Source organism: Mesoplodon bidens, assembly GCF_964165515.1.
Source record: "Mesoplodon bidens genome assembly, chromosome: 10".
NCBI lineage: Eukaryota > Metazoa > Chordata > Mammalia > Artiodactyla > Ziphiidae > Mesoplodon > Mesoplodon bidens.
The window spans coordinates 82,972,463-82,992,964 of NC_138172.1; the positions used below are offsets into that span (position 1 = coordinate 82,972,463).

Consider the following 20,502-nt stretch of genomic DNA (forward strand, 5'->3'; position numbering starts at 1 on the left):
GGCATACTGGGAATTGGAGTCTTGTCTTTCCCCACCCGGGAGCAAGCTGAAGCGCGTCTGACTACAACTCCCAAAAGGCACCGCGGGGAAGCCTAGAGGGGAGAGGCTGGCTTTTATTTTAGAGAGTCAGCGGCACCAGAGGTTGGGCCCCTTTGTTCCGCGTAGCTCTCCACCCTCTCGGCCAACGGCAAATCTAACCGACCGGAGCTGGAGTAGGGACGCTGGGAGTAGAAATGCCCTGAGAGCTTCCTGGCGGAGGCGCAGAAAAGACGTGGTGGTGAGGCGCTTGGGTTTGGAGACGCACGAAACTGGGTTCTTTGAGCTCAGTTGCTCCCCGTGAAATCGGAATAATGCACTTTCCAGAGCATTTTCTCGAATTAGGAGTTAATTCGATCCAGTGCGCCTTCCTCGGCACGTAAGTACTCAATAAATCTTAATTGTCACGTCCTCCATGCTTCCACCCACCTCCCCACCTCCCGTTTAATTAGAAGATTCTAATAAATGCAGTTTTAAAAAGAAACCAATTGGTCTGATTTGATTTATGAGACTACTGCGGGGTAAGGGAAGGGAACGTCTTCAGCCAAAGCCAGAGCTACACGTTTCCCCACATTCCTATAAGGCAAGTTTTGTTATTCCCACTTTGCAGACTAGAAGACGGAAGCTCAATGAGATTAAGAAATTTGCCCACGGTCAGACAGCTAGAAAGTGCCCGAACTGGGAGTTGAAGTTCATTTGCCAGTGACCAGGAATCAAAATGGTAAGAACTAAGACTTTGTTATACTTTGTAGCCCACCCATGCTTGTTTTGTTGTTCGGTTTCTTTAGCAATGTTTAAAATCCTCAAAGAATGACACAAAACTGACAAAGCTTCCTTATGGCAAACGTTGAGTAAGGTTAAAAGACAAATTACAATCTGGGAAGAAATATTTGATAAAATAGACAAAATACAAACAGCCCTTATAAAGCAATAAGAAAAAGAAACAGGGCTTCCCTGGTGGCGCAGTGGTTGAGAGTCCGCCTGCCGATGCAGGGGACACGGGTTCATGCCCCGGTCTGGGAAGATGCCACGTGCCGCGGAGCGGCTGGGCCCGTGAGCCATGGCCGTTGAGCCTGCGCGTCCGGAGCCTGTGCTCTGCAACGGGAGAGGCCACAGCAGTGAGAGGCCCACATACCGCAAAAAAAAAAAAAAAAAAAAAGAAACAACACAGTAGAAATATTAAGAAATAACAGGCAATAAACAGAAGAAATACAAGTACCTTGTAACCAAATGAAGAAACTCTCAACTTCATTCTTTTTTTTTTTTTGCTGTATGCGGGCCTCTCACTGTTGTGGCCTCTCCCGTTGCGGAACACAGGCTCCGGACGCGCAGGCTCAGCGGCCATGGCTCACGGGCCCAGCCGCTCCACGGCATATGGGATCTTCCCAGACCGGGGCACGAACCCGCGTCCCCTGCATCGGCGGGCGGACTCTCAACCACTGTGCCACCAGGGAAGCCCTCAACTTCGTTCTTAATTAAGGAAAAGTAAATTAAAGAAATAATAAAAAGTCCAATTAGGAAAAAAAAAAGGATCGACAACCTCCTTGTTGGCTTGAGTATACATGAGCACGTAACCATACTCATTTCTTTTTTCATACTCATATTTATGTGGAGGGTTGACATAGGCACACCTTTCTAAGGGTAAGTTGGTGGTATGTACCAGTGATTTTAATGTAATTACCCTTTGACTTAGCAACTCCCCCATTAGGAAAGTAGCATACTGAAATTCTGCCACATGGGTACAAAGATATACATACAAAGATGTTTACTGAAGTGTGTTTGTTGTTGTAGCATGAAAACAATGGAAACAGTTCAAATGTCCATCATTGGGAGCTGGTTAGATAAAATGTGGGTCATTGCAATGTAGAATACTGGGCAACGCTTGCAGAGGAGGTTACTATCTGCACACTGGCCTGAGCTATGTACCACCTATCATGACGGGGACAAGAGCAGATTACAAAATGGCATACCTAATCCAGTGCCATCTGTAAAAGAAGCTTTTATGTGTGTGTTAAACTCAAATAGGCCATATGCTTCATTTTGACTAGAGCAAGCAAGGGGGAGCTGGGCAGACTGGTCACAGTTCCCTACAGTGTAGGGAAAACTAGGGCTACACTGTCCAGAACAGGAGCTGCTAGTCACCCGTGGCTGTTTAAATTTAAATTAACTGAAATAAAATTTTCAATTCAGTTCCTTGGTCACATTAGCCCCATTTCAAATACTCAACAGCTACATGTGGCTAGTGGCTACCTATTGGACAGTGCAGATATAGACCATTTCCATGATCACAGAGTTCTCTTGGAGAGCCCTGCCCTAAGGGATGCAAGGTGTCTGATGTCAGGCTGAGCGCAGGCTGAGTTCCTGGAGCTGGCCTTCAGAAAGAAAATCAGCCTGGGCTCGTAGGAGCTGAGATTGTGGAAAGAGCTCCCTGACATAGGGCTATCCACCCTGTGCTTGAAAACGTCCTATGTTGGGTAATGGAGAGCTCATGCCCTCCTCCCCTCGGGTAGCATCCTGGAGAGAAAGAACAGAGCCAGGAGCTGACGGGCCTGTTTTCCACCAACTTCTCCATTTCCCGGCTGTGCTGCCTCGGGCATGTTGCTAACCTAACAAGAGAGGTTTTCTTCTCTGTGAAATGGCAATAAGTTTTAACTACTTCCTGTGTTGTATTAAATAAGATACAATATGTAATAAGTATAGTACCTGGCACAGAGAGGGTGCTCAGTAAATAGCATCATCATTTTATAAAAAACCAGCCAGGGCTTCCCTGGTGGCGCAGTGGTTGAGATGCAGGGGGACACGATTCGTGCCCCGGTCCAGGAGGATCTCACATGCCGCGGAGCAGCTAGGCCCGTGAGCCATGGCCGTTGAGCCTGCGCATCTGGAGCCTGTGCTCCACAACGGGAGAGGCCACAACAGTGAGAGGCCCGCATACCGCAAAAAAAAAACAACAAAAAAAAACCCAGCCAAACAAAAAACATGTAAATTTGCACCTGTAGTAGGTCCTACAAAGAAGAGAGTCATGTGCTCAGAGAGCATCAAGGGCATTTGACCTGGTCGGGCAAGTCAGGGAAGGTTGCTGAAGGACCAGCAGGAGTTAACAAGGCAAAAACAGCAGGGAATTATGTCCCAGGTGGAGGAACAGCAAGCTATAAATGCCATGTGGCAGGAAGGACTGAGTCCATTGGAGGGACTGAAAGAAGGCCAGTGGTGCACAAAGGGGGAGGAGGGGCAAACTTGGCCAAGAAGATCTTGTTCATTTTAAGGTCAATGGGAAGCCATTAAAGGGTTTAGAATAAAGGAGTGGGGTCAGATTTGTGTGTTTAAAGATCACACTGGCTGTAGGGCTGTAAACAAACCAGAGAGGAACAGAAACAGATCCTGGGAGACTACTGCAGTGGTCCAAGCAAGATGGAGGTGGCATGTGCTCCGATGGGGATGGAGACAGAAATGATGGATTTAAGGGAAATATGGAATCAAAGGCAACAGAGCTTCTTGATAGACTGGACTTTGGAGGTGAGCGTAAGGGAGAAGGGGTGTCAACAACGATGCCCAGGTTTCTGGCTTGCGCAGCTGAGCTGCCATTCACTGAGTCAGAGAACCATGGAGGAGCAGCAGGTTTGAACATGCTGAGACTGAAATTCAAATGAACCCTAGGTGGTTGTGCAGGTCTAGAGCTTAAGAGTTCTAAGCTCAGAAATTTGGGAGTTCTCGGCTCACTGCCATGGCTTCTTTTGCTCACCATTCTGGGTTCTGGCCTCTAAACTATTGTCTTGTCAGTGCTTGTCTTAAATTGTGGGTCACAGTGGTCTGACCTGTGTAGGTTCCAGCAGGACTCAGACCTGTGACCTGGAACCCCAGGGGCCTATCAATACAACCGAAGATTAAATTATCTTTATTGTCATCCTCATTATCCAGTTGGCTCATTTTGTAAATGTCATCAACTGAGACCCCAGGGTCTTTATTTCACATGAACTGCCATCAATATGGGTCTGCCTTTTCCCATACTTGCAACTGATTTTCTTTTTTTTCATTACAACCAAATTTGAACTCTGTTAAATGTTTTCTTGGCAGCTGTGGCTCATCCTTCCAAGCCTCTGAGATAATTTAGGGTCTTGGCTTGGCTCTCAAACAATTCAAACCTATTTGTTATTTGAACACTTGATCAGTCTAATACAGGGATTCTCCTCCTGGGACTTCCAGACCCTGGGGTGCAGGCAGTGGGAGAGGGTTTCCTAGAATTTGGGCAAGAAGAGAATTACATCTCTATTTTTATTAACCTCTAACTGAAATTTAGCGTTTCCTCCAAGTATGAGTAGGAGCAAAACCCCCAGTATATTAGCAGTACCTGTGACTTGTCACTAACAGATACCCACAGCTATTCTCATACCCCACTATAGCTGTAGAAATCTCAGAATATCATTTATGCTCATTACTTTTTGAAAATATCAATAATTATTACACCTGCTACTAGGTCTTATTATTAAATATATTTAAAAGAAGCACATATGTTACTATATCATTTTTTTAACATTTTGGTAAATGCTTTGATTTCCTGTTATATATGTGTAACCATAATTATATATTTTATATATATATGAAATATTTTTAAACGGGTTTTAAAACAATTCTGAGGAGGAATCAGTAGACCTCTCCACACTGCCAAAGGGGTCCATGGGTCAGACAAGGTTAGGACCGCTGGCCTAATCCACCTCCTTCCAGGTCTCCTGTAGAGCTCCATATTCATGTGGGACCTTAGGTCCCACAGGTGAGGGCCTGGCTTATGCAGAAACAGAACGTTATGCAGGGAAAAACACATGTTAGGAAATGGAATGGGAAGAAGAGGGAAAAAGAGGGGAAGGAAGAAAGGAAATGGGTTTGGGGGAGCAGGAAGCAGATTTCACCAAAACCCCAAGAAACCCACTCGTAGCTGTGGAAAACTCAACCTTTATTATTACCTGCCTAGTGCAGGGGATTAAAATAGCATTGAGCTAGATCCATATATTAGTGTAAAAATCTGTGTCTCTCCCCCCCCCAAAATGTACAAACCCCAAGTGATTATAGAAAAACCAATGTGGCAGCTACCATAGAGATGTCCAACCCCAGGGCCACGGGCCATTGCTCTCTTTCCCCCCTAATCCCAATACTTATTCCACAGAAACATACAGGCTTAGAGAAGTTCTACCTACAACAGGGCAGGTGGGAAGTGGGGAGGCTGGGGGGCACAGGGATCACCCCCAAGTCCAGTGTTTCACAGGATGGAGGAGGGAGGCCAAAGCTGAGAGCAATCCCAGGAGGAGGCACAAGGGAACCCCTTTCTCCCTTCCTTGTCCTCCTCACTCCCCAGATTCTCAGCCAGTGGGGTCCAGTGTGTGACGGAGAGAGAGAGAGAGGCTGGGGGCAACAGCCTTCTCTCCAGGTACCAGTGTTGTCCAGGGGGGCCCAGGTGCTCCAATGGGCCAGGTCCAGTGTCTGCCCTGTATTTTCTCCCACCTCCCCCAAGAGATGGCTAGAGGAGGTCAGAGAGGATCCCATCCACAGGGCCAGCTGGGTGGGTGGCAGGGGCTTCTAAGAGAGGAGCAGGAAGGGGGCATGAGAGCATATCTGGGGCAGGGAGGGCGTCAGCTCCCGGGCAGGCCCAGCCCACCTTCAGCCACGCTGCCTCTCTCAGAGGTGAAGGGCAGTCAGGAGGGGGAACGGAGTGGGGTGCGCTTAGCTCCTCTTGTTTAGCGCCGCTGGCCTCCCCTGAATCCTCCCTGAGGGAGGGGCGGCTGGGTGTTGTGATTCACACTGTGTTGAGCGCATCTTCTGCCAGGAACCGATGCAGTTGGGAAAAGGGTGGTCGCTGCTCAGGCTCCCGGCTCCAGCACCGAAGCATCAGCTCATACAGGCCCAGTGGGCAGGCCGGGGGCCGGGACAGGTACACCTGCATTGTGGCAGTGTGGATGAAAGGCAGGCAAATGTTCTTTAGTCCCCAGGATGACAGGCTCTGGCCCTCCTGGACCCCCAGACCCATCTTCCCTCCCCTCTGCTCTGACCTGCCGGCCCTGGTCCCGGAAGAACTCCCCCGCGTTCTCGATGACTTGCTCATCGGTGAGCTGCCCAAAGGGCTGGGCCCTGCAGAGCATCAGCACCTCCCACAGGGTCACCCCAAAGGCCCACACATCACTGGCAGTCGTGAACTTCCCCTAGTGCATGGATAAGGCAACAGAGGCAGAGAATGGCATCAGTCAACAGAGACCCTCCTCCTCTCCCCACTGGGACCCCACATCCACTCAGCATCATCCTCACACCCACTTGACTCCCTCCCAACCCCCGGCAGTCCACCCTCCTTAGCTGGCCCTCTTTCCCACTAAGCCTGCTCCTCTCCTCTGGCTCTGCCTTCTTTCTTGTGCTCTAGTCCTCTCCTCAACTCTTCCCGTTTCTACCCATCCTTCCCCGCATTTTCTGCTCCTGACTCTCCCAACTCTTCGCCTTCTATCTCTAGCCTCCTTATCTCTCTTTCTCTCTGCTACCCTGACTTCATCTCTCACACTCGCTCTTGGCTCCTGGACCCTTTCCAGTCACACCATAACTCTCTGCTTTCTCCAGTCCCTTGAGCCAGAGGGAACCTTATAGAGCATTGGTCCAAACCCTCATTTCAGAGATGAGGAGAACTGCAGTCCAGGGAAGGAAAGTGACTGAACGAGATCCCAGAGGTTAAGTGGCAGTCAGTGCTCCCCTAACTGCCCCTCCCTTCCCGCCTCTCTCAGGGCCTCTCACCATGAGGATGCACTCCCAGGCCATCCACCGGATGGGCAGCACCGCCCGGCCCTGCACACGATAATAGTCCCCGGCGTAGAGGTTCCGACTCATGCCAAAGTCCGCGATTTTGATGGTGAAATTTTCCCCAACCAGGCAGTTCCTTGTGGCCAAGTCCCGATGCACAAAGTTGAGTGTGGCCAGATAGCGCATGCCCGAGGCAATCTGGGCCGCCACATGCAGCAGCATCGGGTAGCTGAGTGTGGAAGCCGACAACAGTGGGTCATAGGGGCAGCCCTAGACTCGTCCCCACCTCACAGATTCCTGGGAGATGAAGGAGAGCCCTCTCCCCAGGACTGGGTTACCCCTCCTCCTGGTGCGGAGATGGAAAGCCCTGGTGGAGGCCAGCGGGTAGATGCCCACTCAACCTTTCTTTAGCTCATCTGACCCCAGGGAGCTACCGCTTTTGTTATGCTCCACAATCTGGACTCAGGGACAGTGAGGGTGAGAGAGCGCAGGGAAGCTCCTGACAGGGTCCAAGTCCCTTCACCACCCTCATTGTCGTAATCTCCAGCCTTTCTGCCCCTCAAGTTCTAGATGAACATGGCCACGTGTGTCTCATGCCAGGCCCCCTCCCAGAACCTCTACCTGCCTGCCCACCCCATGTTCCCCCTTTCCCTCTAAGCTGGAGTGAGGGGAGCAGAGGAGACCCCCTTGTGTACCTGATGGTGGGCCCCTGGGCCGCCTCCCCATCTCTGTCCTCCTCCACCGCCTTGTCCTCTAGCTGGTGGGCACTGAGGAACTGGTTGAGGTCGCCATTCTCCATGTAATCAGTTATCATGCAGAGGGGGTCATCCTGCACACACACGCCCAGGAGCCGGATGATGTTTGGGTCCTTTAGCCTCGACATGATCTTCACCTCCTTCAGGAAATCATTCCTGGAGAAGCAGGGAGAAGGTGGTGGGATGCCAAGGGGCCGACCTGCAGCTTCCCTCTAGCTCCCACAAACCACTGCCCCACTCCCCGACCTCTAATCACTAGTCCCCAGACACTCCCCCACTGTTGGTCTCCACCATGTTTCCCTCTAGATCGCTCCCCTCTCTTCATGCCCCCCCCTTCTTCCAGATGCCATCCCTGGTCCTCACCTGGCATTCTTGGTGGCATCTGGCCGTAGGATCTTGACAGCTACCAGTAAAGGGTGTTCCTTGCGCACACTAAGGGGGAAATCAAGACTGACCAGATCTTGAGGGTTCTCTACCTCACACAGGTGCACCTGGAGAAAGAAGGTGATTTGGTAGGGGGTCACAAGGTTCACCAAGGAGACATGGTCGATTGGGACAACACAGATGATGGTTTCCCAGCCAAGGGGGATGTCTGGGCATGGCATGAAGAGAGGCAGAGAGAGGCACACATTGCTGATGGCTGGGCAGGAATCCTTCTTACCTCCCCAAACTGGCCCTCACCAAGCTTCTCCTTGAAGCGGAGCCTCGACCGAGGGAAATCCACTCTGGGGGGCCCATCCCCAGCTGCCCCTGGGGGCAGCGCAGGCACAGCATAGGTGTTGCCTCCAGTGACACCCTGCAGGGTGACAATGTCAGCCTCGGCATAATGGGGGACGCTGTTCTGGGGAGGTGGGGGCAGAAGCGGGGCACCCGGCTTCTCCGGCTCCATGTAGTCCCCACTGCAGGCTGCAGGATGAGGGAAAAGAAGACAGGACGAGGCATCAGGAACAGCCCCCGAGAGCCACGGTTCTCCACACCCCCGTCTCCCAGAGGCGCCCCGTCTCCCAGGTGGGTGAGAGACTGGGTCTACCCTCCTCTCCTTGGTATTCCACCCGCCAGCCTCAAAACAGAGAAGGCGTTGGCATGGGATAAGAGCTGCTACAGAGCTTTCAAGGCAGTGGAAATGGTTGAGCAAAGAATGTCATAAAGTCTTGTTCTCTAGGGATCCCAGCACAGTCCAAGACCGTGAAAGAAGTCTTGACTGCAAGTGGAATTCCTCTACCCACCATTGGAAGAAGGATGGTCCCAGCCATCCGGTGACCCTCCAATTTCCAAACCCATGACCCACTCACCGCCAGCCACTGCCATTCACGTAGCCATTCTACCGGTTGCTTTCATCCTTTCATCCTCCCTGCCATGGTTACCCAAGCCCTCCCTGACCCAACACACCAAGCTCAAAGACAAGCAGAGACAGGGGCACACAGAGGGAGAGGAAAACAGTTCCTCACAGCCTGCGCAACATGGAGTCTACAGACAGAGGAGAGGAAGCAGAGCTGTCGCCCCTTGGCCCTGGGGGAGGGGTGACGAGAAGAAGGTAACACAGAAGAGAAGAGCAGACAGGAAGGGCGGGGGCGTGAGCCGAGAGCGGACATGTGGGGGGAGAGGGCAGGCACTGCGGGAGAGGCCCTCCTTGCAGCTCTAGAGAGAGGGGAGAGTGAAGGAAGGGCTGTAAGAGAGCCTGGAGCCACCATAGCAACCTCCTCTCTGGCTCTGGAGAGCTCAAGAGATGGGGTGGAACAGGAGGAGGGGAACAGAGCTGAGAACCAGGGAGCTTTCTACTCCTCAGCTCAAGGGGGAGGCCTTAAAAAGGAGCAAGCAGCAGCAGAGGAGAGCTAAGGGCACAAGAGCTTCCTCCTTGGGAGCTCAGGAGAGCAGAAGAGGCCACAGTGGGGAGAGGAGGGAGTGCAAGGTGTGAGGACTTTTCCCTGCCCCAGTAGAGGTACGGGGAGCCTGGCGGAGACTAGGGGCAGAGGGGCTTACCCTGGGTGTTGGTGGGTTTGGCCCAGGCGGGTGTGGGGGGGCCCGGGCCTCGAGGGGGGCGGGCGTAAGTGGCCAGAAGGAGACGGTAGGCTGGATTGGAGAGCAGCAACGCTGTCGGGAGAAGGAGGGGGGGAAACACGGGGAAGGGATGAGACTCAAGGCTAGACAGACAGGGAGACACAGAATAGGGCAAGACTAGGGCTGATGAGAAGGAATGTACTAAGAGACAGAAATGGAATAAAACAAGCATCTGGAGAGTGCTGGATAACTGGATGGTTAGGTGATAGATGGACGAACAGATGATGGATGGATGATGAATGATTGGATGGATGGATAGTGAATGCATGGATAGATGATGGATGGACAAACAGATGATGGATGGATGCATGGTTGATGAATGGATGACGGATGGACGTATGAATATATATGGATGGATGAACAAACGGATGAATGATGAATGGATATATAAATATAGGTAGATGGATGGAATGAACATGGTGAGTCTCGGAGAGAGGAGAGGAGCCAGAAAGACACAATGAGAGGGCACAACAGAGATGAGAGAGGGAAGGGTGTGGGACACAGAAACAGGATGAGAGCACTGAGGACTGTGAGTAATGCATGGAAGACTCCTGAGGGAGATTATATGGTAAGGACATGGAGTAATATAGAAGGCTCTGACCAGGGACACAGAAATAAGCAAATGAGTTGAAACTGGGGAAGACAGTAAAAGAAAGGAATGGTAAAGGAGAGGAAAAAGGATACACTGAGAAGACAGGCAGAGGTGGGACTGGAACAAGGAAGGTCTTACCAGAGCCGTTGGGGACACTGGGAGCAGAGTGGGGCGGATTCCCACGAGGCCGGGGCTCCTGGTAAGGGGGTGGTTCTCGAGGGCCTGGGCGGTTGTTGATGAGGATGGTGTCCCCAGGGACAGAGAGGTGAACCGTCAGCTCCTCTTCTAACACCCGACGCTCGGCCTTGTCATGGGGAACGGGAAATATTAAGCACAGCTACCGCTCCGCGCGCACTTCCCAGCTCTTGGTTAAATCCTACACCCGTGTTCCCTCCTTCAGTCCTCACCAAGTCCTGTAGTCGTATGTACTGCTAACTCATCTCTCAGGTAAAGAAAGACTCAAGGGCATTTAAGTGGGTTCCCTGATGTCCCACAATGGGATTCCCACCCGAATCCTACCAGTCCATAACTATTAACTGTTACGCGTATCCCCACCACCGGACTCTGGCCTGGAAGACGTGGGCTTAGGAGTGTGCCGCACTTCTTCCAGTCGCTCCACTAGCTCCACTCGCCACCTTCTCCCGCTGGGCTCCTGCCCCAAGAGGTCGATCAGTGTGGACTGCATCAACGGGCTGGGTCTGGGTTGGCCAGATAGGAGGCCCAGCAGGAGTTTGGAGGGCAGACAGGAAGTGAGGTCAGGGTGTTCATTCTCCCAGCCCCTCCCTAAGGGATGGACCCAGGTGAGCTGCATCCTGGAACCAAAGTCCATTGCCCCTCTCAGGCGCCCTCTCCACACACTCCTCCTAGATTCCTCCCGCGTTCCAGTAACTGCCTCCTTCTCTCACCCCACAGACCCAGGGATGGTAGCAGCTCTGCACTGACCAGGCCTGGGGAACTGCACTGCTTCTCGTGACGTACGTACACCCTGCCCACATCTTTCTACGTGGTCTCCTTGCTAAGCCTCCCTCAAATTATCCTCTTCCGACCGTGCTCTATGGTCCCTGCTGGATCCTAACTAACGCAGGAGTCCCGACACACGCTGGCCTCACTCTCCACACCCACATCCTGCCCATCCCTCCCCAGGCTGCCCCACCCCCAGTAGCCCAAGGGTCCCCACCCCACTCTGCCCACCTTGCTGAGGAGCTTGCGCCAGTGCAGCCGCCACAGCATGAGGGCGATGATGAGCAGCAGCAGCAGGATGATGGCCACCAGGCAGCCAATGAGGATGGCGGTCGGGCTCCCCTCGGCTTTGGCCACAGGCTGCTGGCCCCTGGGCTCCAGCTCTGGTGGAGGCAGAAGGGTCAGGACCACGGGAGGCTTCCCACCCAGGCTGAGGGGGCCCAGGGAGGACTGGTGACACAGGACCCACACGCCCTGGCGGGGGCCCCAGGGCAGCTCACCCAAGCTGCTGAAGTTGGTGGGAGGTGGGCCGGGTGGCCACCAGGGGGCTGGTGCGAAGGTGCCCCCCAAAGCCAGGGAGGAGTCATTCACAACATCTGGGGAGAAGGAAGAACAAAGGGGAGGTCAGATAGGGAGGAGGCGACCAAAGGGAGGCACACATGCATGAGACCGAGGGAATTCTATTATTGGGTGGGGAGTGGGAGCAGGGCTGATACTCAGTGTATGTACCAACCAACCAGGATAGGTGGTGGGACAGGATCCTGGAGGGTCCTGGACGGTTGTGGCGGTGCTGGATGTTAATCTTTTAGTTGCTGGATTGTGGGGAGAAGCGGGACTCCTGAGGAGAGCCCAGGGTTGGGATCCTGGCTGTCAGGAGGCTTAGAGAAGAGGCTATTTCTCAACCAGCACAGAATATTTCAATATTTTAACAACCACACTGTCATACTGCTCAACATCAGTCGTGAGTGAGGGGCTCATAAATGAAAGACGGAGACAGGCAGGGGGAAAGGGGGAAGGAAGGGTTCAAATTACTTAGGGCAGCCTTCCTTGTAAAGTCTCACTGGTGCCGGGAGTGGTTATTCGAGGGCACTATGGGTTAGTAATTAATCCCAGAGGCTGGGAACTGGGCAGAGACCAGGGGCTTACCAGAGATGAAGGAGATTTCGCTGAAGAGTAACCACGGCCCAGCAAAGAGGAAGCGACACTGCAGAAAGCGGCCCACTCGGCCGCCCAGGGGTACTGACACAGTCCGGGCTCTGGGGTCCCCCAGGCTGCCCCCCAGGGCATGGCGCACGGGCTCCCCCTCCCAGGCCATGGCAGGGCCCCTCTTGAAGCGACACTCCACCCCGCCAGGGAGGCGGGCTCCCAGCGTGTGCATGTTGTTACAGTGGACCTGGGGGAGGGAAGGAAGGACACAAGGTCAAGTCCAGGAGAGCCCGAGCGAGCACCCCAGGGCACTCACCCTGGTCTCAGAGCCCTCCCTGGGAGTTGGCCGCACTTACCTGCATGGCTTGGAAGGTCCTCAACCGGTCAAACTCAAACTCCATCTCCACGTAGCCGCTGGGGAAGCTGTGATTGCTCCATCCCACATAGTCATAGCCTGGCCAGACCCGCAGCTCCTGGCTCTTCCTAAAGTCATCCAGCCCCACCACGCCATCTGCCAGCTGGCCCAGACCTCCGTACTGCAGCCTGGAGAGGAGGGGAGCCAAGGAAGGGGTTGGAAGAGAAGAAGGTGTTACTTATCTGGGTGCTCTACAGCCCCCACCCTCCAGTGGCCTGGCCAGCGTAGCCCAGCAACCCCCCACCCCTGCCCCAACCTCACACAGCCCTCTCTTACCCCCACCCAGGACTCTCTAGGGCACCTTGAAGTCACATGCTATACAAAGGCACTGCCTCTAAGGGACACCGCTCAACCTATGATGTATTTATTGTGACAATTTGCAACAGATTTAAGTGTCTTAGCAGAGGCAGGCCTCTCTCTAATTCGCACAAAGTGTCACATTAGCTGGTGGTCACCTTGCTATCCCTCAATCCTGGTCCTGTCCCTTGAGCCCCACCTAAGCCATCGCTCTCTGCAGTTCTTCCCTCTCACTGCCCAGACAACCCCCTCCCCCACCCACTCCATCCACTCTCCCACCCCAGGCTCCGTGTCCTGCGGGACCCGCTTCTTTCACCCGCCAATGGTGTGTGTGGTGTGTCCATCGTAGGTGGAGTCGTTGAGGTGCACGGCCTCAGATAAGTACATCGTCTGCCCCACAGGGGCCATGTAAGACAGGAGTCCATCTGGGGCAGGGGGAGGAGGGGCGTTAGGGGCACGGAGCCTCCATCCCCCACCCCTGCATCAGGCTTGGGCAGGTTTCAGGTCCCTCTCTCGTACCCCTCCACAGGCCACTGGCATGGAGGAGGCAATGCTGGCCAATCCCCTCCTCACTCAGAGTGACAGATTCCCAACAGGAGAGAGGATCCTGGATGCCCCTCTCCCCCATTCCCACTCCCCAGTCCCCAGGACAGGAATGAATCCTCAGGGGTCTGAACGACTCACCCTTCCAGAGGCAGCCATAGAGCTCCACCCGTAGACAGACGCTCATGACTCGGTCCGCCCGGGGATAGAAGCGAACCAGTCGGGCCACCATGGGGGGCCCAAGGTCCTTCAGCACCACTCCCCCAGGATCCTCATTACCTAAGATCACCTGTGGGCCAGGACGCAGGGGTGGATGGGGGAGGAAGGCTCCAGATCGGATGTAATTTCCCAGCCACCAGCTGCTCCCTGGCCCAGCCCACAATGGCCACAAAGAGACCCATGAAGGGTGGCACTGAGCACCCAAGGCATGGAGTACAGCCAGGCATTTGTAAGACAAGGGGCTGCAGCAGAGCCCTCTGACACCTCTCCGGGCCTGATGGTCTGTCCTGATCTCTAAGTCTCTCATCCGGTTGTGCCCAGATTCTACCCAGTCCCTCACGGCTCTGCACCCCTGCTCTGGCTTCCCCTCTTCCTTCACCCATTCCCTCTGTTCACTCAGCAGATGCTGGCTGAGCACCCACTCTGCACCAGCCAGGCACATTCCTGGGGGTGAGCATCAGTCCCGCTCCTGTAGGACAGTCCAGTAGGAGAAACAGCTGTGACAAACAAGAGGCAGCTGGAGGTGGGGAGTCAGAAAAGGCTCTATGAGGAGGTGATATCTTCGGGGAGAATTGAATGGAGGGAGGAGAGCCTGTGGACAGCTGGGGGAGGAGCCTTCCAGGTACAGAGAACAGCAAGTGAAGGTGTCCTGAGGCTGTGGGGTGAGCCCTAGCATGTACCAGGAACAGCAAGAAAACCAGCATGGCCCGGGTGGAGCGAGAATGGGGAGAGGGGTAAGAGATGTGGACAGAAGCCAGCACAGGCTAAGCTTCTGCACCCACAAAGGGCCTCAGCTTTTGTTCTGGCGGGGAGGAAAGCCAGCAGAGGGCTGTGAGCCGGGTGTGAGGCATCTGCTTTGCATCTTCTCAAGTACCCTAGATGTAGCCTCCAGGTGGAGATTTGACTTCAGGAGAGAAAGAAGCAAGGAGAACAGTTTGGAGACTACTGCATTCATCTAAGCTGGGGATGGTGGGGGCCTGGCCTAGGGGTAGAGGTGGAGGTGGTAAGAAGTGGGCAGATTCAGGAAATATCATGGAGGTGGAACAGACTGGCCTTGCTGATGCTTTGGAAGTAGGAGGTGGGAGAAAAAGAGGAATCAGGGATATCATCTTAGCTTATGGTGGTACCATTTCCTGAGCTGGAGAATGCTGGGGGAGGAGCAGGTCTGGGATGGGAATGGGGCTCAAGTTCAGCTTGAGAAGTTTATGGTAAGTTTGAGATGACCATAATACATCTAGGTAGAAAGTGGTCAGGTTTGCAACACTAGGTGGAGCTCAGGGGAGATGTCCGGGCTAGAGCGGGCGGACATTGCAGAGGCATCAGTGGACAGGTGGTACAGCGGGGGGACAGAGGAGAGCCAGCCTTCCCTGGGCACTGTCCCTGCCAGCCTCACCTCCTGGCCCCAGCGGTCCCTCCAGTCCATCCAGCGGTGGCCATCCCGGGAGTAGCGCAGCCGGTAGCTGGGGGAGAACTCCTTGCCCAGGCCTCCTGCGTGCCGCCCCTGGGTGCCCACCAGCGCCACCAGGTGCAGCCGCCGCAGGTCCACCTGCAGGTACTCCTCCTCCTTGGGAAACACCGGCCCCGCAGGGCACCATGCCCCATCTCCATCGCTGCTTTCCAGCCTGGGAGGGGGCAGGAAGTCACAGGGAACATCTGGCCCTAGGTCTGCCTCTGTCTCCAGTATTTAACACCCGCCCCCCAGTACTGTGGGGGGCTTCATTGGCATCGACCCTCTCAGAAGCCTCTTGGCTTGGGCAGAGGGTTGGAAGGGCAAGTAGAGTCCCCAGGGGTTCCCTCCGGGGCAGCCCAGGTGTGCCAGCTACCTGCTGTGGCGAGCAGCAGTGGAGTCTGACCAGGAGCTGGAAGCAGAGATGTCACCATCCGGGATGGTCCGGTCCTGCATGCCCAGGGCATAGCGGCACTTGGCTGGGTGAACACAGACATACGGAGGGTCAAAACTCCCAACTCGGTCTCCCAAGCCCCATCCCTCAGGGACCCAAGAGCCAGTCTCCTCACCAGGGTCAAAATGTCCCTTCATGTCAGCATCTCCTGTTGCCACCAAGAGCAGCAGCAGCAGCAGAAATGAGAGGGCCCCTGGCCCCATTGCTCTTGATCCCTTGGGCCTACGGGGGTGGGGGCAACATCTCTGCAGGGGACATAATGAGGGGGGAGGTTAGTTAAAGGGCAGTCAAGGAGACTGGCTCACAGCCAATAATGAAGAGACAGGATGGGCTGCTTTGGGGATAACAGCAGTGAAATAACAACAGTCACTGTTGAACAGCATCAGCTGTATTTTTAGAATGCTTCCCATGTGCCAGACACTGAGCTAAATTCTGGTCCCCTCCCCACCTAGGAGACCAGAATTCTAAGCAAAGCGGGGGACCCCAGCAACCTTCCAATCTCAGTGTCCTCTGTAGCCCCGCTGGCCCCTGACCCAGCAGCCTCAGCCACACCTGGGAGCTTGGGAGAAATGCAGAATCTCAGGTCCCAACCTAGACCTGCTGAATCAGAGTCTGCATTTTAACACAATCACCAGGTGACCTGTGCCTATTAAAGCTTGAGAATCCCTGCTTTTTTTTTTCCCTCACTGGGCCCCTGGCAGCTTGCCCCCTGAAAACCATTCCAACTACAACTCCTTATGAACCCAGGTATCTACCCTCCCCAGCCTCAACCCCAGCCCCAGCCCCAGGAAAATCGATCCTGACCTGTCTTCTTCCCAGCAGAGGTCTGCTCTGAGTTCTCCAGGCCCTGGAATCCTTTGGGACCCCTAGTGCCACCCCTCAAACCCTGATCCTCTCTGCCATCAGGTCCAAAGCATTCCATCCCCTCTCCCTGCTCTGCCTTCCCTGCCTAAGACCTCGACATCCTATCCCCCCCAGTTCCCAGTTTCTGAAGGGGACTGCCTCAGAAGGAAGAGCCCAGGGCTGAGGAAAAGGCTGAGTTGCCTTGGAGATGAGGGCGGATCTAAAGACGGGGAAGCCAGGTCACCCCAGGAGGTAGGAGGAGTGGGGGGATACTCCCCCATCCCTTTGTCCTCCTCCAGCTGCTCCCACAATGCTCTAGGGCAGGAATGTAAGAGGCAGCTGAGACCCCACAGCTCCAAAGCAGCAGCTGAGGGGGCTGACTGAGTTATGGGGGGACCCAGGTATCAAAGGAGAGCTGGAACCAGAAGCATCACGCCTGGTCCCCTGGGGGTCTGGGAGCTGGCACAGGGGAGCAAGCTGCCGGAGCCCCAGGCAGCCGGCCTGGAATTCCTGGGTGCTGCTCTCCACCCCCACCTCTCTCGGGAACAGCAGGGCCCTTGTTCCCCTGGGTAACCTTCATGCCTATCCCAGATGAGTCATCAGAGCCAGACGGAGCAAGCAAGAGGAGCCCGGGGCAGACATACAAAGACAGGCAGAAGACAGAAGGCAGGGGGAGACAGGGCGAGAAACACAAAGCAAGAGGTAAACAGAGCAGGCTTCGAAGCGCAGGGCACAGAGCCAAGCAGAGAAACACACAGAGAGACGTCTGGGGCAATCTGTTCTCTGACACCCTGTCACCCCATTTCTCTCCACTGGGTCACAAACACCAAGGACAGGCCCAGAAGACCTACCCCAACCCCACTACAATCAATCAGTCAATCAGGCCCCCCATGTGCCGCCCCTGGGTGCAACAGGAGGCTGGAAGCCAGGGGCTGGAACACTCTGCCACAAGCCCTTCGCCCTCTTCTCCCAACCCCCAACCCTCACCCCAGACAACACCCACACAGCTCTGTACACACGCGCCCGCATACACACACACAACTGTCTTACAGACTTTCAGAGACAAACACATGTGACATCCTCATAAATCCATTACACACATAGACTCCCCAGCCAAGGCAAACACGGATGGACACTCACGCACACATCACCTCCATCCACACCTCGGCATTCTTTCAAGTTCAATCCCATCACTTAGTTAATAGTCATCTTCAGACACCTGTGAACATGAAATGACAAACATGCTCCTACCATCAGAGGACAGTGTGAAACACACACTCAGGTCCTCAGGCACAGGATCCCAAGAGAACTGGGGCCCACCCCCTAATACTCAAGGTGACCAAGCCAGAGGGAAGTCAAGAGAGTGGGGAACAGAAGGAAACTTGGGTGGCTGGAGTGACAAAAAAAAAAGTCATTTCTCTATTTTCCCATATGCTCAGCTTTCATCTCCACTGTACCACTCAATTCTGGACACACTATGTGCCCTCAGCAACAGTGAGTCTGAGCACCAGACTCTGGCTGGGGGTAGAGGTGCTGGAAAGAAATGTCCAGCCAGCAGGGGACCTGTAGGGTGAAGGCTGGAGAGGAGGGAGTGGGGGAGGGACACTGGGGATGGTGCTCACTGGGCAATGACAGTAACTCCTGGCAGAACCAACTGACCATCTAACCGTGGATGAACGACTGTCACTGGCAGGTTATGGTGTCAGGCCCTCTCTCTGCTGGGCTGAGGCCAGGCTGCCCAACTGGGAGCTGGCTGGATGGAGGCTTAACAGTTAGTAGATGCCCGCAGAGACTGGCCAAGTAGGAGGACAGGCCCACTTCTCCAGGAGGCCGGGAGATGATTCAGTAGGACCACATATGAGCACCTGTCTTCCTGGGGTTCAGTTCCTCCATACTGGGTAAAGGGGGTCCTTCCTCAAGGCTGGAACACACTTTCTCGGAGGTCAGGGGGTTCCCCCCCCATTTTCAGACAGTAAACCAGAGCACTGTGGAGGCGGGCAGGGACAGACTTAGTGGCGCTGGACAACGAAGTCCAGCCCGGGAACATCTTGCCTCCCGGCCAGGCCCTCATCCTTTGGCCACCGCGCGTCCCCGGAGCCCCAGGCCGCCGCCCCCGCCCCTCCGTCCCGCAGGGGTCCTACCGCCGCTCTTCCTACCTCTCATCGCTCTTCACGGCAGACCCCGGCGTCCGACCCCGAAGCGGGGCCTCCTTGGTGGCGGCGGGGCGCGGGGAGGGGGAGGCGGAGGGAGCCAAGAGCCGGGAGCGGGAGGCGCCGGCGGGGCTCGGGTGTCGGGAGGCGGCTCCCGAGAGCAGCTGTCGGGGGCCTGTTCCGGGGAGAGGAGCCAGGGCTGGGGCGGCTCGGACCCAGGCGCCGCCTCCCCCTCCCTGCTCCCCGCTCCGCCCGCTCGCCGGGCGCTCGGGCCGCTGCCTTCCCTTCCCCCTCCCGGGCTGAACCGGCCCCGCGGCTCCCACGCCCGGCGCCGCCCTCCCGGCCCCGCGCTCCTCTCCGCCCCGCCACGCCCACCCCGCATTCCCCCGCGCGCCCCGGCCTCCCCCAGGTAACCGCGCCGCCGTCCCCGCCGCGGGCTCGGCGCTGCGTGCCCATCCCCCTCCAGCCGCTCACGGCTCACCCCCCCAGGATCCCCACAAAGAAGAACGGCCCAAGCAGGTGGCCAAGGGCTAACCACTCAGGGCCTCCCCCACTCCCAGGCCCCACGAGGGGATGGCCCGCCTCCCTACTCCCCCTTTTCTGGGCTCAGTTCCTGGAGAGGGCGGTGAAGGGGAGCAGCCCCAGGGCACAGGGAAGGAGCACGTTCCCACAGGCCCGGCGCCCGGTCCAGCAGCAGGAGTTTGAATGGGGGAAGGGAGCAGGGCTCACCTGTCCAACCTGGCCTCCTAGACCTACTCTCTTCACACCGCCAACCTTGCTTCTCTCTGGCACCCTCTGAGCCTCCGGTCCTCTACACCCCAACCCAGCCGTAGGAACAGACCCCTCTCTCCCAGCCCCTTCCTCTCTCTACTTCCACCTCCAGTTCCTCCCCATAACTCCACAAGGCCCTCCCCAGTCCTCTCAAGGACCTTGGGGTCCAGACTCCGAGGTCCTGGTTCCCCTGGGCTCCCTGCTCAAAGCCCGGGAGTTCTCTTCAGGGCAGCCAGCTCTGCCCTGGTGGGGTCGGAGGGTCTGACCGCTGGCAAGGATAGGCCCGGACAAGGTGAGTGGTGGGGATGAGGAGGAGGATAGGGGGGCAAAGAGAAAATCACGCACAGACAAAAAGTAACAGTACACGAGACCCAGAGAAGTTGGGTGCAGAGAGACTAGGTACAAACCCAATGTGAGAGAAAGAGAGCGGGAGAGCTGCTGGGTGAGGTGGGCAGGACAGAAGGGCTGTGGTGGGAGCTGTGCCACCCTGTTCAGCGCTACCTGGGGCCCCACCACCTCTCTCCACACCCCACACCTACCAATCACCTGCAGGGTAAGGTCTCACGCCACTGCAGATCTCTGCCCCATTGCACCTCACAGTAGATAGATAGAAACTCACCCTACGTGCAGTCCCAGACAACAGTCCCAAGAAAGAAACACAAAGTCCCAGACAAGTACACAAAAGCACTGCCAGGAAGAGGCTGGCCCTTGGGAGAGGCCAAGGCACATATGGGCACGTACTCCAACTCACGGGTCAACACACAAACCCTAGGGCGCCCCAACTGCTAAGGGACTCACTAACAGACAGCCCCATGGCCACCCTGAGAATTGCCTCTTCCCATCGTCCCCTCCCACCAAACCCCCAGGGTTCCCCCGGTGCACCTACCCCTCCGGAGAGGGCAGCTGGGGAAGCTGGGCCCGGAGAGGCTGGGCCGGGGGTGGAGCCAAGCCGGGGGTGGGGCCATGGTTTCCCAAGTAACCTCACCTGGGCGGACTCTCAGCCCCTCCTTCCAGGGGCTGTGCTCCCGGGAAGCCCCGGGCAGGCGGC

General features: G+C 55.6%; 1 protein-coding gene and 1 long non-coding RNA gene across 7 annotated transcripts in view; one reads left to right on the forward strand and one right to left on the reverse strand.

Moving 5' to 3' along the window:
• Nucleotides 1-89: 89 nt before the first annotated feature.
• Nucleotides 90-20,502, forward strand: part of LOC308623507 — a 96,790-nt gene continuing 76,377 nt past the window's right edge. The window contains exons 1-3 of the long non-coding RNA XR_014016826.1: nt 90-415; nt 647-757; nt 11,122-11,183. This is a non-coding gene — a long non-coding RNA (uncharacterized lncRNA). The remainder of the gene's footprint in view (nt 416-646; nt 758-11,121; nt 11,184-20,502) is intronic.
• DDR1 (discoidin domain receptor tyrosine kinase 1) lies at nt 4,968-20,080 on the reverse strand. Of its 6 annotated transcripts, none has more exons than XM_081245878.1 (20): nt 19,994-20,080; nt 18,690-18,858; nt 17,674-17,752; nt 15,806-15,935; nt 15,613-15,715; nt 15,183-15,411; nt 13,712-13,859; nt 13,344-13,452; nt 12,672-12,858; nt 12,316-12,562; nt 11,670-11,765; nt 11,401-11,552; nt 10,348-10,513; nt 9,540-9,650; nt 8,221-8,465; nt 7,923-8,050; nt 7,500-7,715; nt 6,799-7,033; nt 6,075-6,224; nt 4,968-5,962 (listed from the first exon to the last, which is right to left on the reverse strand). In XM_081245878.1, exons 3-20 carry the CDS (start codon nt 17,722-17,724, stop codon nt 5,822-5,824), a joined length of 2,844 nt encoding a protein of 947 aa, XP_081102004.1. In that variant the 5' UTR covers nt 17,725-17,752; nt 18,690-18,858; nt 19,994-20,080; the 3' UTR covers nt 4,968-5,821. The 6 variants fall into 6 exon arrangements, with proteins under 6 accessions (XP_081102004.1, XP_081102005.1, XP_081102007.1 ...); XM_081245879.1 differs by lacking the exon at nt 19,994-20,080 and adding an exon at nt 19,413-19,430; XM_081245881.1 differs by lacking the exons at nt 17,674-17,752; nt 19,994-20,080 and adding an exon at nt 18,399-18,518 and having other exon boundaries at nt 18,690-19,064.